The sequence below is a fragment of the Felis catus genome, chromosome C1 (genome assembly GCF_018350175.1).
Source record: "Felis catus isolate Fca126 chromosome C1, F.catus_Fca126_mat1.0, whole genome shotgun sequence".
Taxonomy (NCBI): Eukaryota; Metazoa; Chordata; class Mammalia; order Carnivora; family Felidae; genus Felis; species Felis catus.
Window position 1 is genome coordinate 82,970,069 of NC_058375.1, and position 19,496 is coordinate 82,989,564.

At 35.0% G+C, this 19,496-nt stretch overlaps 1 protein-coding gene across 4 annotated transcripts in view; it reads right to left on the reverse strand.

The window, feature by feature from the left end:
* DPYD (dihydropyrimidine dehydrogenase) overlaps positions 1–19,496 on the reverse strand; it is an 869,175-nt gene that overhangs the window by 395,614 nt on the left and 454,065 nt on the right. For all 4 annotated transcript variants that reach the window (XM_045036245.1, XM_011284844.4, XM_045036247.1 and 1 more), the window contains one exon: positions 3,877–4,092. In XM_045036245.1, coding sequence (XP_044892180.1) covers positions 3,877–4,092 — 216 coding nt within the window. The remainder of the gene's footprint in view (positions 1–3,876; positions 4,093–19,496) is intronic.

A 19,496-nucleotide genomic window follows, 5' to 3' on the forward strand; every position in this document is an offset into this window, starting at 1 on the left:
AAAAATTCTCAATATTTTAAAGACTCTTAAGTCTTAAAACAGTACCCATGCATTAAAAAACCCCACTGACATTTTCATTTTTAGACATGTATATATGCACTACAGAAAGCAACATGGGATATGAAAATTTTAAATTGGCCTTTTCTCCTTTGATTGAGATCAATACTCAGAACAGTCAATTTTTTTATGTGGTAACTGTCTGTTCATATGGCTGAAAAAAAAAAGAAAATATGTTTTGCCAAAAATCTATTTATTCATTTATTGATTCATTTATCCAACAAATATTTATGAAACATTTATCAAACTCTTCCTGTACACTAAGCATTGTGTTATGTGGTATAAGTTTGTATTTTATGGAAAAAAGCTACTATCAACATTTGATTCCAAATAAATAATGAAGAATCTTAACTATTTCTCAGTTTTTGGTTTTTGGTATTTTTTGTTGACTCATTATGTGTGCATGTATTTATCTCATCATCTGATACTTATTAAAACAAAGCATATGCATTCAAGACATTTTCTCACTAAAATTCCATCACAAGTTTATTCTAATATCTATGCTACATAGTTTATAAATTAAGTGAACTTTTGCTTAGGTTTGAATTCTATTTGGAATAGTAATAAACACTTCTGGGTTTATTTATCTATGTAGTGAGAAAGATACATGCAGCATGCACTTACAGATTACATATTTGTAGTATATAATATGTGTATGTCTGATAAAATAAAATTTATGATATGATTCTCCCAAATATTTTTATCTATTTTATCTGTTATCAGTATAATGTGGACACGAGTCAGGAGGTTCTTTTATGTGAAGTCTAAACAATTTTTAATATTACCAGTTAAACAGAGCATTTCTCTGGTTTGTCATGATGGTTTAGCTTTAATTGGGCTTGACATCGATTTCTCTTCCACCTTTGTTTAGTTAAACAGGAACACAATATATATTTATTTATGAAAAGAATTTATAATTGTATTTTAAATATTTTATGATGATATTTTAAATATCAACTTTATAAAACATAAACAGAATCTCAAGAAAGGCAATCTACATATTTTGGGACGTTCTAGAAAGGCTGATTTGGGAAGGAAGAACGTAGTTAATAAAAGCCATCTTTCATGTTATTTAACACAAAAGCAAACACAGATCTTTTTATATTTGACATTAAAAATCTGATCATTTGCCTCCCTAAAGAAACCACGTACAGCTTTTATACAGACTGCACAGTAAAGAATAATAATATTTCTGTTTACTGAGATATCAACTGGCATTTCACTGTAAGTCAATGGTCTATCGTTGCTACAGCGTATTAGACCTCAATCTGGCATCTACAAATGTCAAGAGTATAAAAAAAGGTATAGGATGAAAATCAAAAGCATGTTCCAAACTCCCCAAAAAAATAAAAAAAAAGGGAAACAAAGTTCACCTAAACATATTTGCTGCAGAAATCAGTGCAATATTCAGCTGTCAATCTACAAAAACAACGAGGGAGCCACCCTGTCAGTAGGACAGGATAATAAAATTTCCAGCAGATGTTCAGGCAGGGCTCTAATTTTTACTGAACTCCCTTGGTAAGCATTTAATTTCTTTATCATATGCAGGCTCGGCAAATTGTACTTCATCAAAACTGTATTGTGAAATATTAATATTTCATATGATAACAAAACTCCATAGAATAACCTTTGTCATATTAAGAGCATCCAAATTTCAAATGTCAAGATTCTGAATTTTAATACATTTTAAGTAGATTCTTGAAATGGCATAATAAATTATAATAAGGCTAATCTAAACTGGTATGCTATAATGTCACACAAATGTATAGTCATATAATATTTTAATAGATTTCTTTAGTAAGAAACTGTGGGAAAAACATGTTTATACCAACTGAGTTGTGTGCTACAACATTTCATCAATAAGAAAGCACAGATGTTCATAAGACAATTTTACATTCACAATAGGTATAATCACTAATTAGGGACAATATAAGAAAATTAAGAAAAACCCTACATCTCTATGAAGCAAACTGACTACTTCAGAAAACCATGTATGGCCATTATATAAGCCCACAGTGGCATCATTATTTATGTCATTATAATCAGCAAAAATACATCTGAAATAGCCTTTGCACAAATATTGTGTTGTACCCGCCATTAAAGTAAGTAACAGAGAGCTTCCTAAAACCCCCAACATTATGTTTTATATGCCAAATTTAATTTGCATTTGTTCCTTACTCTCGCTTTGAACCAGCATCACAGACTTGTGAATTGATAGATTAAATTCAAATTGGAGGTTTAGAAGGAAGTTAGCTTCCACATTTATTTCTGCTGCTGATCCTAATAAAGGCAACTGCTCCTAGGTTACCGAAAGAGACAGCATCACAAATCAATGCATGTCACCAACAGAGTAAAGACAGATGTCTCTGATTAATCAGAATTCAATTTTTTTGCAAGCAAACAGCAAATTCAAAGCAAACATTTTTTTCTACAATTCTTCGTCTGTACATGATTAGCCATCTATTGCTGTTTACATATAAAAATTTTAAAACAGTGTAACTAATGTAGTCATTAAATGGTATCAGAGACTCAGTTTTCCTCAGTGGATTAAACATTTGACTACAGCTTTTGAGTTATTCTTAAAGGATGAATTGAAACAAAGACGAATATACTATCAATATTCTACAAAGCCGTAAACAATTGATTAATGATATTCTAAAGCTGAATCCAGTGAGTTGTTTATTCTTATACTTTGTTTAACCAAAGTATTTCTATGTATTCAACCAATTTATTTGAAAAAGAATCTTCCTTTAGTTATTTAAACATAAAAACATTTATAATATTTTTATGCCCTGGTTTTTCTAACTTTTGAGGAATCTCTAGATTTTCTTCATCACACCTACACATAGCATCTTGTAAAGCTGTCAGAATAAGACAGCTGTAATGTTTTAGCCATACTAATGCTAGCTATTGATCCTAGTAAGAGGAGAAAGAAGGAAAGAATGTGCTTAATGGGGCATATTTGTTCTCTATTATTTTCTTTGCCTACGGATAAGGCTGATTTAAATAATGATACACTTTTCTTGGTCACTAGATTCACACATTCTTATACATTAATTATTACTAACTACCAGTTAGTACTAAGTACATAGATTCAGCATTTAAAATTTTATCAATAAAAGGTCTAATAATGTTAAATTCTGTGCTTTTCTACTTCAAAACCATATAAGGATGCAACCTTCTATTGTATAAATCATACTACTTTAAAAACATGTATTTATATGCTTTCTGTATTTTAAAGAATTCATCTCAACTGTAATATGTACTTTATTTTCTTCTAAGTATGTCCACTTACAGTGTGGGTACAAAGTCATAATGGCAAATTAAACTCAGGCATATATACTTTGAAAAGTTTCTGTATTTAAAAATTCAAGAAGAATCTTATTACCAGCACAAATGAGCTACACTGAATGATTCTTTTTGACATGAACTGGATCCCAGGATTATGTACAAACCATATCCATAGTCTCTCTCACTTTGAGTTCAGGCATAGGTCCTCATCCACACACATTCAGAAATCACGAAAGAATTAATAATGCCAAAATAAAATTCATGAGTTTGTGATTATTAAATGAAATAGGCACTTTTGTAATATAGATGTTTTTGATGCTTCCTAGACAAAACAAATGAGAAACAGATGCCCTTCCAAGGGACAGAAAGATTGGAAAGAAAATAAAAACTAATTTGCAACCATAGGTCTTGCCCAGTAGTTGAATAACTACTATTTCTTGGTCAGGCAAATCTTGCCATTATAATATTTATGCCCTAATTAAAATACATGATAGACATTTAAACATGACTTCAAAAATATATTCTTACCTTATCAAGAGAGAAAGTTTTGGTCAGGGCAAAACCCCATCCAGCTTCAAAAGCTCTTCGAATCATTGATGTACTGGTAGCTGGAGTTGCACTAGCAAGACCAAAAGGATTTATAAACTTCAGTCCAGCCATTTCCACACTAATGTCCACCAGATCAATAGGGGTGTAAAAGAGGGGCACTTCAGGCTTGGCAGAAACAGAAGCTCCATATTGTGACTGCAAAAAACAAAGAGTCAATAGTTGTTCTTGTATCATATCTGATTTTTCCATACAATCTTTTACAAAAATCACTTCAACACAGCATTTGAATTAATACAGATTACACTGGTCTGTTTACCATGATGAAAACTGGCAAAAAGTCAGTTAGCAGTGAACCAAATTCATATAACATCATCTTTTTCTAATTTAAAAGGCATTATAGAGGGTATTAACAGAAATAAAATCAATTAAACAAACAAAAAAACTCTACTTAAAACATACAGAGATTCAAACACAAAAGGGAATAATTTCAGAATTTATTTCCCTGGTCCCATAAAGCAGCCTTTTTGTCTTAATTTGTGGAAATGTCTTTACTGCTCAGAGATATGGGCGACAGCAAGTCAGGGGGCCTAAATTCAATTTCCAGTACTCTCACTTCTGTTTATGAGATTTTAGGAAAGCCACCTAATATGTCCATGTCTTTTTCTCCTCCACCGTTTTCAGTACAGCAGCAGGAATGTTGGTTGCTTAATTTCCTACCTCATAGGGGTATTGGAAAATGCAGGAGATCATAAGCCACAGGAAGACAACTAATTTGGAAAGTGGGAAATGTACTCATGTGCATGAGGAGAGTTTCTTTTTTCAGAAACCAAGCCGGCACCTAACACTTAAGGCCGAAACCTTCAACTGGCTCTCAACACTGTAAAATTATCTTTCTTAAAGGGACATTGTAGTAATGTTACCTTCCAGTATGAAAACGCTTATGCAAAGTGCATGGCACACTGAAGGAGAGTAGGTATTTGCTAATTGTTGTCTCTTCTGACTGGGGACGTTATTAAAGATCTCATCTAGCCTTTGGTTTAATAAGTGTCTCTGTCTCTGTCTCCTTCCTTGTCTCCCTCCTTCCCTTTCTCTCTATTTATCTCTGAAAGACAAATAATACTGGCAAATATAAAAAGGGTGAGTTTTCTAAGCCAAAGTGGTTACTGAATGGATAGAGCTAGTTAATTCCAAAGTAAGAATCCCTTTCTCTTGTGAACCATCACTCAAAGGAAAAGTTGTTTGAGCATAACTTTAATTTTACAGGAGTGTGTCTTATGTAGATAAAAATTGCCATGACTTGCATACAAATTATTTCTGGACCTCCACCATTTATAATGCAAAGGAAAGTTCACTTAATATGTAAAAAGGCATCAAACTTGTCAATTGAAAGACTAATGTGTCTCGTGCACCTACAGAGAGGTGCCTGATCACATCAAAGCTTCAAGTATGGCAGGCATCTTCTGCCAGGAATGTTCTGGCACATTTCTGAATATCAGTCAGTCCTGTTGTGAACATTAATTTCTCCTGTCCTCATGTGGAATTGTAATGCTATTAAAAAGATTATTAGCAAAGACAAAAGGTATAATGTAGAATATACGGAATTAATATATGTCAGTTTGATGTGTGTGTGTGTGTGCGTGCGTGTCTGTGTGAATTTGTACAGGGGTGTATGAGGGGGGGAAAGACCTTGATGTGATTTTCTCAACTGCAAAATCATAGTTTAAATTGAATCAAGCAAATTTAGGCTAGACTTAGGAAGACTTTCCTGACACCACATATTAGTTAATACTGGGAAAAATTTAGATGCACTTTTCGTATCTGAGGAATCTCAGAAATTTCAGGCAACTTTGTGTCTGAGGCTAACAGCAGAAATGCATATGGCTGTATATTCTTTATTAGGTGAGGTGAATGATACTATGAGTTTTCTTTTCTTTTTAAGGTTTTGTAATGAAATATCTAATCTCTTTAATCTTACAGATGAACTTCTTAATAATCATAGCTATATGACACTAGGCAATGGCCGAAGGAGCAGATATGTATGTATAGTTCAACTTGCATTTCTTAGTTTATGTAGCTTACAATAAATAAGGCATTGCCCTGAAATTCTTAAGAAGGTTGCTGCCTTAATATAAAAAGGGAATTATGGAGAAAAACTTTGCAAGATTTTCCTTAAGCTTCAAAACAAAAATATAAAACAAACCAAAGCAAACAACAACTAACAAAATATAAACATACACGTAAAACTCTTTCAACTGAGAACTACAGCTTCTTATAAAATATGTATTTTCTTTTATTGACAAAATACTATTGATGTGTATGCATATATGATAGAATCTCAAATCTTTAATAGGCAATTATTTTTCATACTGTGCCTACAGGGTTTTTGTTTTGTTTTGTCTTTGAGACTTTTTACCACAGTGTGGTGCTACAGCAACCTATTCTGTGCAACCTCACGATTTACTCATGCCCAATGTATGCTTCCTTTTCTGAAGTTTAAAAGCCTGTTCCCCTCTCTACCCTTGCTCAGTCAACTTAAGCATTTCAAATTTCAGCTCTCACCATGAGGCTAATTCCTCCCAAATCCCATTCATAACCTCCAAACTCAGATTTCCAAGAGACTTCAAGACCTTTGGATATGGATGTTGTGCTGTTAATTAAAACTCAACTGCTTCGAAGTGTATCCCATATTCTCTTCTAAAGAATATGTGAGCCAGATTTTCAATTTCAGACAATACTATTTTCCAGTTATCCAACAGTATTAGTAAATAACAGATGTAAGGAACAACCTAGATTATGTTAACTATACTGGAATTAAAACTAAAACTTAATAAAATAAAAAAAAATACTTAATGTAAAAAAAGAAAGAAAGAAACAACCTACATGGTGAGCTATGAAAATTAGTTCCCCAATAATACCACTGTGAAAAGGAATATTATACTGGCATCAAACTGATACAGAAACTGATACAGAAAAAAAAAAACTGTATTGACATGAATGCCTTTTTATCCTGTACTAAGTGAAAAAACAATGGGTTAACATTATATGTAAATCCAAAAGTTTTCAGTAAAAAATAAGTAAATAAATAAATATTTAATATATGTTTGCTATATATTATTATATGTATTGCTATGCATCTCTCTGTTTATCCATCTATCATAAAGAGTAAATATCAATATCTTAACCAGCACTATCTGAACTGTAAGATGACTGTTAATTTTTAAATTTTGCCTTATTTTATTTTTTATACTTTCAATACTGACCATAAATTAATTTATATGCAACAAATAGAATTAAAGGTATACTAAACCAATTTTCTAAAAGAACAAAGGAAAAACCAGTAAGTGAAGATCACGGTAAATAAACTACCCCTTAGCTTCCTCCTCAGATTGTCCCAAATCAATCCTTTCAGCTATATTTATTATTATACATAAACTTAAAAATATTTAGAAGTATTAAAAGCTTTATTTTATAAAGAGAAAACTAAAGGTAAAGGAGATTAAGTGAGTACCTCTAAGTTATTCAGTTAATGACAAAGCCAGAACAAAATGTGTGTTTTTTTTCTATTTTGTTGGTCAGTTTTCCTTCCACTAGCCTAAGCTATCTCTCAGAAATATAATGGTTCAGTCATTGTTCCCCAAAATAGTCCATGCCACTCTGCCTCTGCACCCTTTCACATTCGGTATCATTCTTTTGTACCTACTATAAAATTTCCTGATCTGAAGCACTCCCTGGCCACTATAGATAAATAATTTTATCTGGATTGCTCCTAGGGAATAAAAAAATAACATTCTTTCAATTTGTTAATTACATTGAAAATATTTGGTTATATGTTTTAATCACTAATATGCTAAAACTTATCCATATCTTCAGGAAACCAAATTTCTTTTCATAGCATATATTGATTGCTTCTATAAGGTAATGCCCATGTACTTAGATACAATTCTTCACATTCATATAAAACTACTTTTGTTCATGTATTTACTCAGCAGGTACTTATTAAGAACTTGCAGTTCTAGAGATGAACAAAACAGACAGGTCCCTGGAGTTCACAAATAGAAAAACACAAATAAATCTACCAACCAACCAACCACACACAAAATTAAAACCCCAGATACTTCATCACACTGCTACAAGTCTCCATGCGTTATCATGTATTTCCACTAGCCTAAAATATAAACCAAGTCTTTCTTCACCCATCAAATGATTACTCATCTTTCCAAATTCAATTCATTTATGCAAGTACATGCTTCCTGGGGCATTTCCTTAATACATTTCATACCCTAGTCTCATATATCTAAATGTCATCTCTGCTATTTTGCAATTTAAAATATGTTCCTACCTCAGTAGTCATCACCCTGTGCTGTACATGTTGATTTTCTCTTCAAATAGAACATAAGCTCCTTGAGGGAAGTGAGCATATCTTATTCAAATTAATATCTCCATTATAATTAGAAATATATGTAATATATATGTATGTATTATGTATCAAATATATAATACTTACTCTTAAAGGCAACTCTGCCCTCTTAGAGACAAAGATAAGTAAAATCACTTTTCACATGGCAATCCTCAGGTATGTTTTAAAGAACTATCATATTCTTTCCAAATTGCCTTTTCCCCCAGGCTAAGCATTTAGATCTTCATAATTATTTTTATGCTTTTTGATATTCTTGTCATCCTTTGTTGGATATCTCATTTACCATTTTTTTTTTTAACATTTATTCATTATTGAGAGACAGAGAGAGACATTGGGAGGGGCAGAGAGAGGAGGAGACACAGAATCCAAAGCAGGCTCCAGGCTCTGAGCTGTCAGCACAGAGCCCGACACGGGGCTTGAACTCACAAACTGTGAGATCGTGACCTGGGCCGAAGTAGGTCGCCCAACCAACTGAGCCACCCAGATGCCCCTCATTTACCTTTTATGTTCTGAAATTGAGAACTTTGCTAACATAGTTAAAAGGGTTAAGTACAACAACATAAATTTATGTGATTTCCTCTTCCTTTCCCTTTCTAAAACAAGAAACTGTCTTATGGATATTACCACGATCTCTTTGGTAGTTCAAAATATAATTAATAGAAACACCAAAAACAAAAACAAAAACAAAAACCCTATAGAATCAAGAGACTGAAGTGATAAAGAACTGAGAAGAGGACAGAAGAGGGAGGTAAAAACAGAGACTAAGGAAAAATTGAGATGTCCGGCATATTTTTACAGTGTAAAGGTAAAAAGTAACATTTCTTTTATAGAAGCCATTGTTAGACACTAAAAGACACTGCAAATGAGAGGGACGTCTAAAGATGGCATTTTACAAAGTTTTCTTTGTCCTTCTCAGAATTTTTTTAGGGGAGACTTAGCGAAGATTTTAATCACTTATAACTCCATTAAAAATATTATCTCCATGAAATGCATAAACCATGAGAGGTCCCAAATTTATATGGGTCACACTTAAATTTTCTCACTTCACTTCCACCTACAAAATCCTTCAAGGCTCTTCACTACCTGCAGAATCCAGCCTCAGCTCTTTAGCATTATATAACCCTAGTTGCCACCTGGGCTCCTCCCTGCTCCCCACACTTTCTAATCTCGTCTTTCACTTTCTAATCTCATCTAGTACCATGCCCTCACAACATTTTATGCTTCCATTTATTAAATAACTTATCATTTCTCAAAGAAAACAATATCATTAATGTACCTATGCATTTTGACTTTTTTTTTCACTTAAATGTCCTTTCCTGTCTGGCTTTTCTGCTTTGAAAATTCCAAGCAATCTTTCAAAAGTTAGTCCTGGGGCACCTGGGTCGCTCAGTCGGTTAAGCGTCCGACTTCAGCTCAGGTCATGATCTCACGGTCGGTGAGTTCAAGCCCCGCATCGGGCTCTGTGCTGACCGCTCAGAGCCTGGAGCTTGTTTCGGATTCTGTGTCTCCCTCTCTCTCTGACCCTCCCCCGTTCATGCTCTGTCTCTCTCTGTCTCAAAAATAAATAAATGTTAAAAAAAAAAAAAGTTAGTCCTGTTGTCATCTTCACTAGGAAACTTGCCCGGCTGTCCGCAAGCAAAGTTGTTCCCTCATCATATTCTGTACTTGTTTGCTTATATGTATGTGCCTCCAACCTAATTTAATTTAAGCACCTAGCATAAGACTTGGCAGAAAGATGCTCGAAATATTTGTTGAATACATCAGACTAGTGACCTTGGGTATTTAGTCTCATTTTTACATCAGTTCCCAGTAAAATGATAATCAATTTAGGTGAAATAATCGTGAAATGCATTCCAGGTACATATCCCATTATTCTATGATTCTAATCTGAATAAAATTCAACTTTTACCACTGGAAGACTGTTGAATTTAGCAAAGGCACTAAAAAGAGTTATTTAGTGCAATGGTAAATAACTACTCTGGGCAATTAAGTTACTATGTAAATGTATTCATTCTATGTCAGACACATACAGTGACATAAACATTCACTGATTTCACAATTTTGCTAGGAGCCAACTTAAAATGAAACGTTTTTCTGTCCCACATGATTTTTAACTTCTGCCTTAGAATGGATTTATTTGGTTGCAAGTAGTAGAAACTAGCCTCAGATGGCTGTTTAAGAGCGAGGGTACAGAAGCATCTTGTGAAACTCATGAACACAGCTAAACCTCAAGGAATGGCTCTCCTCAGGGAAAGCCAGATTATCTGTCTTTCCTTTACTCCTCTTCTTGTGCATCTAGTTTATTCTTCTGTCTCTGCCAATTGGCTTCCTCTGACTCTTTATGCAGAATGGTTGCTATTCTATAGGTCTAGCCCAGTAATTTTTAACTTTACATATTAAAAACATTTGAAAGGTTTTAAAAATTCTGATGTCCTGGCCAGATAGGCTCCATACTAATTACATCAGAATCATTCAGAAGAAGACTCGAGCACTAGTAGTTTTTTAATACTCTCCAAGGAATTGAATTATGCATCCAAGGCTGAGAATCACTTCTTTAGCCATGTCAATGCTCCCCCTAATTCCTAATTCTCAAATGAGACATTCAAGTTTGGCCACAAATGTGTTACATGTCTACCTTATTAAAATAAATGGCTACCAGGGGCCTGTTCAAGAGAATAAAGTATTATTATAAGGTGAGCAGATACTCTAAGAAGTGCCCATATGGGGACCTTTATCTGCTTATAAGGTATCAATTCCGACAACCATCATTACGCCACCCAAATGTTGAGGCCTACTATAAAAATAGGACATTTGTTTACTCTCACAATCCATAAAATACTTGTCTACTTGCAAATAATACTTATGCCAGACCCAGTGATAAGTGTTTTGTACTTATTCTCTCCTTATGATCACGACTATTCAAATTAGGCATTATTCTTCTATTGAAAACGAGGAAAATGAAGCTCAGAGTAAACAACGTCTCCAAAGATAAGAAGCTAATAATAGAGCAAGACCTGAATTCAAAGCTTACACTTTCTACATTATATCAAGCTGTTCCTGTTTCCATAAACATTACTTTTCTAAAGCATTAATGCCCTCAAAGTTGGAAAATGATCTGAGTATTTTTCATGATGCTTTGATTGAACATACAAACACAACACATGTACACACAAATTGAAAATCTATTATCAAAAATTTTTAAAAAGTATATTCCATTCAGATATTAATAAAATAATCAATCATAATAACTTTCATTTTGGAATGAAAATAAAAATAAATATAATCTTAAATTATAATGGCCTATTATTTCCTTATTGCATTATTATTTTTTATCACTGGTATTCTCCAAATATACCTGGCTGGGTCATGGAATTATACACAGAGAAATTTGCATGTATAATGGTTATGTTGTGGAGAAAAAGCAAATCACATCATAATTATGTATCCCAATTACATTTTTCCCTAATTTGTTTTACTAGAATGAAAATTAAAAAAAAAGCACTGTTAAAAGCAAGACTATTGGTAGTGTTATATTTGATTGAAGAAGGGAAAATAACTACTAACTATGTTCCATCCAATTTAAAATCATCAAACAGCTTGCACTTACTCATTTTATTTATATTTCATTGTGATGTAACTACAATGGTCCCTATCTTGGGGTACAGCTGCTCTAGAAGCATCCATTCTGAGATTATTTTAGGGCAAAGAATAAATAACATTGTATAGCTACTTATGACTAGATTAATTCATAGGCAGGATTTATGCATTAATTAACTCCAGGTCAGTTACTTTGCCCTTTGAAGAAATATCTATTGAGAGGAAAAACTTGCAAAGCAGAAATTCATTTGGATTAGCTGCTTCCATGGTGGAAAGGCCTAGGTAGAGTGACTACAATTATAACATAAAATCAGATTTCAATTCTCCATTTTGAGAAATTACTATTTGTAATGAAAATTTTAGAAAAGATATGAGGCTATGGAAAAGTTTCTAAAAAATAATGATCCCATTTTATTCACTTCTTTAAAGGATTATATTCACATCGCTCTTAATAAAATATTTGTAACCTGAGTGTAGAGAAAGGCCACAAATTAAACATTAAGTCAAAACAATGTGTTCTTTTTCTTCATCTAAACATTACTTCCATCCCCAATTACCAGATCTTAAGCAACTTAAAGTAGCATCATGCAAAAATTCCTTCCTCTTCAACAAAAAAACTATTCCTCCCCCAGTTCTCCCCATTTACTTTATGACATGACCATTCATTCAGCTTAAGCCCAAAATATATAAATCATTCTTGATTCTTCTCTTTCATTACCCATTTCTCTTCTACCATCAAACCTAATGACTCTATCTTCAAAATATATGAATCCATGTACTTCTATCTATAGTCATTGCCATCATTATCTCTTACTGGGACTATTTCTTACTGCTCTTTACATTTTCCTTGCCTCCTACTAGAATCTACTGTCTACTTTGTACCAGGGCCTTTTAAAAACACAAATTTGATTATTTAAAACTTTTCATTCATTCAACATTGCATTTCATTAATATTGAGACTATTATAGCTTAGATCATTCATAAGCTGGCCCTGTCCCCCTCTCCAAATTTACCTTATGCCACCCTCTATGTTAATACACCTATCAGTCACACAGGACTTCCACTAAACTCTATCTTTCGCTGGGTGTCTACAATTGCTATCCTCTCTTCCTAGCATGCTCTTTTGTATTCTTTCATTTCCATTTAAACTTTACTCCTACTGCCAGGTACCAGCTCTTTTAGCAACTGCTATGGACCTATTTGTATTCCCTCAGAATTCATATATTGAAGCCATAACCCCAAAGTGATATCATTTTGAGGTTGGGCTTTGGGGAGCAACTTAAGTTTAGATGAGGTCATGGAGGTGAGGTCCTCACGATGGGATTAATGCCTTTATAAGAAGAGACACATGTGAAGACACAGTGAGACGGGAAACACCTACAGCTAAGAAAAGAACCCTCATGAGAACCCCACCATGTTGGCACCCTGATCTCAGACTTTCAGCCTCTGGAACTAAAAGAAAATAAATTTCTAGTGTTTAAGCCACCTAGTTTATGGTATTTTGTTATGGCAGCCCAAGCTGAATAATATAGCAATCTAAAATAGAATCACCAATGAGTCAAGTGACCTTGTAAAATGTGCTTCCTAAATCTCATGTGCCCCATGATCTAAAATATTTCATAGCCATTTTTAATCTTTAAATGATATTTATGGAGTACTTACTATATGGTAGGCGTTGTGACCAGGTGGTAAAACACAGGAGTAAAAAAAGGAACATTTTTCTGGTCTCATGGGTTTTACATTACAGAGTTATGGAGGGAGAGGGATCAAAAACATAGATGAGAGGGTGTGTGTGTGTGCATGCCTGTGTGCATGTGTGATGTTGTGATTTATAATAAGAAATATATATGGGGGGCACGTGGGTAGCTCAGTCAGTTAAGTGTCTGACTCCTGATTTCAGCTCAGGTCATCATCTCACAGTTCATGAGATTGAGCCCCACGTTGAGCTCTGGACTGACAGCAGGGAACCTGCTTAGGACTCTCTCTCTCTCTCTCTCTCTCTCAAAATAAATAAATAAAACTTAAAAAAAAAGAAATGTATATTTGGTATTAATCCTGCTTCTAGTTCCTAAAACCATTGGAATTTCTGAAGTGATGAGAACAATGAAGGTATTTTTTATGTTAATTAATGGAGGAAAGCATCTAAGGATGGGGGCTGGTTGCCAGGAGAATCAACCACATGGTTAGAGGGTTGGAACTTTCTGTCCCATCCCCTCTTGACCCCCTGACCTGCAGGGAGGTGAGAGGGGTTGGAGGTTGAATCAAGATTTAATCAATCCTGACTATGTAGTAAACCTTCCATAAAAGCCCAAAAGGACAGGGTTCAGAGAGCTTCTAGGTTGGCATATGAAGTGGAGATTTGGGGAACTGGAAGTTCTGCCATACCTTGCTTTGTGACATCTCTTCCACTGGCTGCTCCTGAGTAATATCCTTTTTGATAAACCAGTGATCTAGTAAGTAAAATGTTTCTCTGAGTTCTGTGAGCCAATCTAGCAAATTAATTGAACCCAAGGAGGCGGTCATAGGAACCGCTGATCTATAAACAGTTGGTCAGAAGTACAAGTAGTAAACTGGACTTACAATTGGCATCCTGAGTTGGAAGGGGTCATAGGAACCCCTATCTGTATATAGCTGGTTGGTGAAAAACACAAGTGGTAACCTGGGCTTGCGAATGGGGTCTGAAGTGGCAGAGGAGGGCAGAAGGTGGGACAGTTTTACAGAAGAACTGTGCTTACTTGTGGGATCTGATGCTATCTCAGTGTAGAAAGTGATGGAATTGAGTTAAACTGTAGAATACCCAACTGGTGTCCAAGCATTGCTTTGTGGTATGGGGAACCCCTACCCCCTCATACACAAACATTGCAGTTGGGTTCAGGAATGCAAAATAGTGTGTTTTCAAGTGGCTTCTCCTCAGAAACAGAATGCAGAGTATGTGTGAGTTAGGGAGTAGTGTGGCTAGGGGCAAGGCAAGGTTTGGTGCCCATGGAGGCTTCTTTAATAAATAATATCTGAGCAATACGAGGAGGTGAGCAGAGTCATGCATATACCAACAGTTTTGGTACACTCTCTGACTTTAAAATGAATGGTTCAATTTATCACCTGAGCTACTGTAATAAAATTGGTTTCTTTCACCTTCTACTAATTATATCATTCATTAAGAAAATAGCACACAGAATTTTACACAGAAGCTCTATGTCATACAACCCAAAGGGTTTGTTAAAAGGATAAACCAGTGAATTAACTTTAAGAAGTGGTTTGTAAGTTAGCCAAAGGTCCCCCCCAAATAATACGTAACATGTTGACAAATTTTCAAAAGTGTCAATCAGTAGGGTAACAATTGCCATATTCACAGGCCCAGGGGCAAAGGTGGTGACACTGCTGACAAGATGTCAATGTCTAGTGTAAGAAAAGCCTGGTGACCAGCACAGGGTGGTGCCTGACAGCAAATCCATGTAGCACAAAGAAGTCAGCATGATCAAGGTGAGAGTGATGAAGGTAAATAAAAGAGGCTGACATTTAAGAAAGGTGACAGCAGCAATGTTAAATATTAAGACTTGGAATAAAAAGCTCAAAATTGTAAGTCAACAACCTACCAGGCAATACCTGCTTTTGTGTTAACCTATTAACCCTGTATTTCTGGGAGAAGTCTCTAAAACAGGCTAAGGTGGGGATAGGATGCTGGGAAAAACTAATATAGTCGTTCAGGGGTCACTTCTGTGCCCAAATCAGGTTAGTAAGGCCACTTTAAAACTCATATGTCTCCTCTTTAAAACACCTATTATAAAGGATGGCTGTGAGGATCACACAAGAAAAATTATAATGCACTGGTATGCTCATTTTCATCCTTCTGTTTCCAGGATCACTGTACCCCACCACCTGTTTTGTCAGCCTAAGTAGTTATTTATCATCAATGAACCACATGAATTTGTGAAATGTGCTTCCTAAACCTCATGTGCCCCATATTCTAAAGCATTTCCTCGGCATATTCAATTTTTCAATCATAGTTATCAAGTGCCTACCATATGGTAGGCATTTTATTGGCCAACCATCTACTATGAGGTAGGCATTGTTCTAGGCACTGAGGATACCACAGAGAACAAAACTGACAAACACTCACTTTGAAGGCTATGCTCCCATGAGATGTTGTCTGGCATATGGTGACTATGCAATGCAAGAGAAATGATCCAAAAATGAAATAAGATCATTCTGAGGATTAGTTGCATGGATTATAAAAGCTCAGTGCCATTTTTCTCATCCCTACTCCGGCACAGAGTTCTCTGATGATTGGCAGGGGCTTACGTATGTGTTCTGTTTTCCATATTCTCACCTGAAGCTCAACCAAAGGACACCATGAAGATGGGACAGGATGAACACTGAAAAGAACACTAGGGCTGAGAATGGAAAAACTTGGGCTCTAGCCCCTGAATGCCATTACCATCAACACCTTAAGAAAGGCATTACAGGGGCGCCTGGGTGGCTCAGTCGGTTGAGCATCTGACTTCGGCTCAGGTCATGATCTCAGAGTTTGTGGGTTCGAGCCCTGCATTGGGCTCTGTGCTGACAGCTTGCTCAGAGCCTACAGCCTGCTTCAGATTCTGTGTCTCCTTCTCTCTCTCTGCCCCTCCCCTGCTCATGCTCTGTCTCTCTCTCTCTCAAAAATAAATAAATGTTAAAAAAATTTAAAAAAAAGAAAGGCATTACATTTCTTCTGTTCTTTTCTATGGATGTTGTTGCTGTCTTTATCTCTTTGGGGATCTTTAACATATTTATTTTAAATCCCTTTCATACAGTTCTATTATTGTTCTTTTCTCCTGAGTGAATTTTCCTATGACTTGAGTTGACTCTGTTAAAATCTGTTCCTCAGTTTTCTGACCCATATATTAAATGGCTGAATCAAATATTTCCAGGGCCATATCCATCTCAGCAAAATTCAGCATATGTTTTCTAATTTTTAAAATGGGGTGGGGGAGGAAAGTAGTTACTCTGGTAGGTGTAATTTTGAGTATAACGTGAATGTTAAGCCTCTAAAAAAATAATCAGCATATAATGGGTATTCCATAAATTAGATTCTTTATTTTTAACATATATAGCTTGGGTTTCAGAACCATAAAAAACTATAATCTTGTCTTTTTTTTATGGATAAAGATAGTGAGGCTCAAGATAATGCATGTGAGATTTTAACAGCTTTAAGTCCTTGGGGCACCTGGGTGGCTCAGTTGGTTAAGTGTACGACTTCGGCCTAGGTCATGGTCTCACCCATTCCTCAAGTTCAAGCTCTGCATCAGGATCTAGGCTGACAGCTCAGAGCCTGGATCCTTTTTTGGATTCTGTCTCTCTCTCTCTCTCTCTCTCTCTCTCTCTCTCTCTCTCTCTGTCTCTCCCTATGCCCCTCCCCTGCTCACGCTCTGTCTCTCTCTCTCTCTATCAAAAAATAAATAAATATTAAAAAAAATTTTTTTTAAAGCTTTAAGTACTAGAGCTGAGAATTCCACCTCTGTGCTCAGAATTATAAGTGAGATAATCAAAAGGCAAGGTAACATTCCCAAAGATCCAAAGGCAGAATTAATGAGCAACTAAGTTAGGATTTTAACCCAGCTCTCTTGACTTTTAGGCTTTCATTATACCATTTGTATCTAGATATTTTTCAATCTGATCTTTTACAACTTGTATATGGACTTTCCTAAAACACTGAACACAGAGGAACACAGTTCTGATTAAGTTTTGCATTTGAATTTTCCCCAGCAAGCTAAAGGTTTTCAGTGCTTTGTTCTATTGTGATATTCCCTTCCCACCCCCCCCCCCCACCCCTCAGTGCTACACAGCCCCAGGCAACAAGGTTTTGGAGATTTGGCCTTGAATTCTTAACACCTATAGCCCATTTGGACCCAACGACTTTGCAGTGGCTAATTTCTTTCATACTCCCTCAGCACATACTGAGGTCAGGTTCAGTATGGCATAGATCAGATTTTTCAGATTTTTTCTAACCATTCTAATCTTGAGTTATCTGCATGAACTAGCAATCTACTGCTGTATTGGTAAGGATATATTCTGCCTTTATGGAGACAATTTCATTTTAAATTACTTTTCAGGTCAAACGTTGCCATTTAATAAAGGTTTGGAACCCTATATAAAGTCAATAAAAGGCATTAAAATTACTTATTAGTCATGGTATTTTCTTTCCCTATCACCAACTAGATAATTTTGTTTTCATAGCTCCATTAGATAAAGGCTCATTCCTCATTTTTTTCCCTTGATTTCCTTTTATAATATATAGATGTTATAAAAAAGTAAATTCCCCTTCATACACAAAAAGCTATGCATTATTACAAATAGAAATTTTAACAGAAATAAGTGTCAAGCTTCCGATTCTTAATAATTATTTTAAAATATTAGCTAGGGACTACAGCAAAAATGAACATGACTCGACCATCAAAAAGGCAAACCCTATAGACCATCTATAGGGTTTAATGTATGCTTACTTATAAACAAAATAACTTCATTTTTCAATGACTATAAGCAAATTTAACTTTACTATTTCTCACTGGAAGGGATAAAAATGAGAACACATGCACTTTCGATTCTAGTTCTGTCTAAAGGCATAGTTCCCCAACAAGAAATTGGGCTGAAGTCATTTCAATAGAGTGATCCTGACCAAGTGGAAAAGCTTAGCATGGAAACAGCATTTAGCCATGACATATTTCAATATTATTTTTTGGAGTCTATCACTATCTCAAATTGAATCCATTATGATTTAAAACTGCCTTTTTATTGATATTCATTGTTTTTCAACCTGACAGTGACCAATGATTCATATCAATCTTCTTTTAACACAGGAATTAAAGAGTTTGCAATATATCTTAAACTGAAGGACACTTTTTCAATAGGTCTCAAGATTTTAATACAGTTGTCATTTGAAAAGCCTTACGTCCTCTCAGTTGGAGAAGGGTTTAGGGAAAAAGCCAGCTCCATCGATAAGATTGTTTTTATCTGAAGCAGTGAAGAATTCAAAAATTAGTAAGACATATTGATGATGCCTCTTTTTTTTTTTTAAGGCATTTTTTATTCTCTAAGTGTAGGAACACTGCAGTTGGCTGTCAATCATTAAACCACAAAATGAAGTCCTTTGCCTGGCAAGGAGATCTGCAACTATACCAATACTGGTAAACTAACCACCAAATTATAGCCTTTTCTCTTGCCTCACCCAGATTTCACAGGGGCTGCACACCCAAATAAATGCCTCTTGGCTACCCATTCATCTAACAGCTGGAAAGATGACACTTGACATTTGGAAACTTTCCTGTGAAGATTGCTGCAAGGCTTTCCCATTAGCTTCCTGGTGAGACTGTAAGGTCGAATAAGCTGCCTCAAAACCTGCAAAGGGTAACGGAAATACTCTAATATTAAGCCTGTGCAATTTAAATTTCTAATTCTCAAATCATAGTTCTTCAGATATTGTAGAAACCACTGGTATATTTCAGGGCAAAAGAATGCCTTTGAAGATGTGAAATTAAAATGATATTTTAAGCAATGATAATGATAACAAGTGTCTTCAAAGTTGGCACTGAAGTTCTTCTAAGCAAGAGAC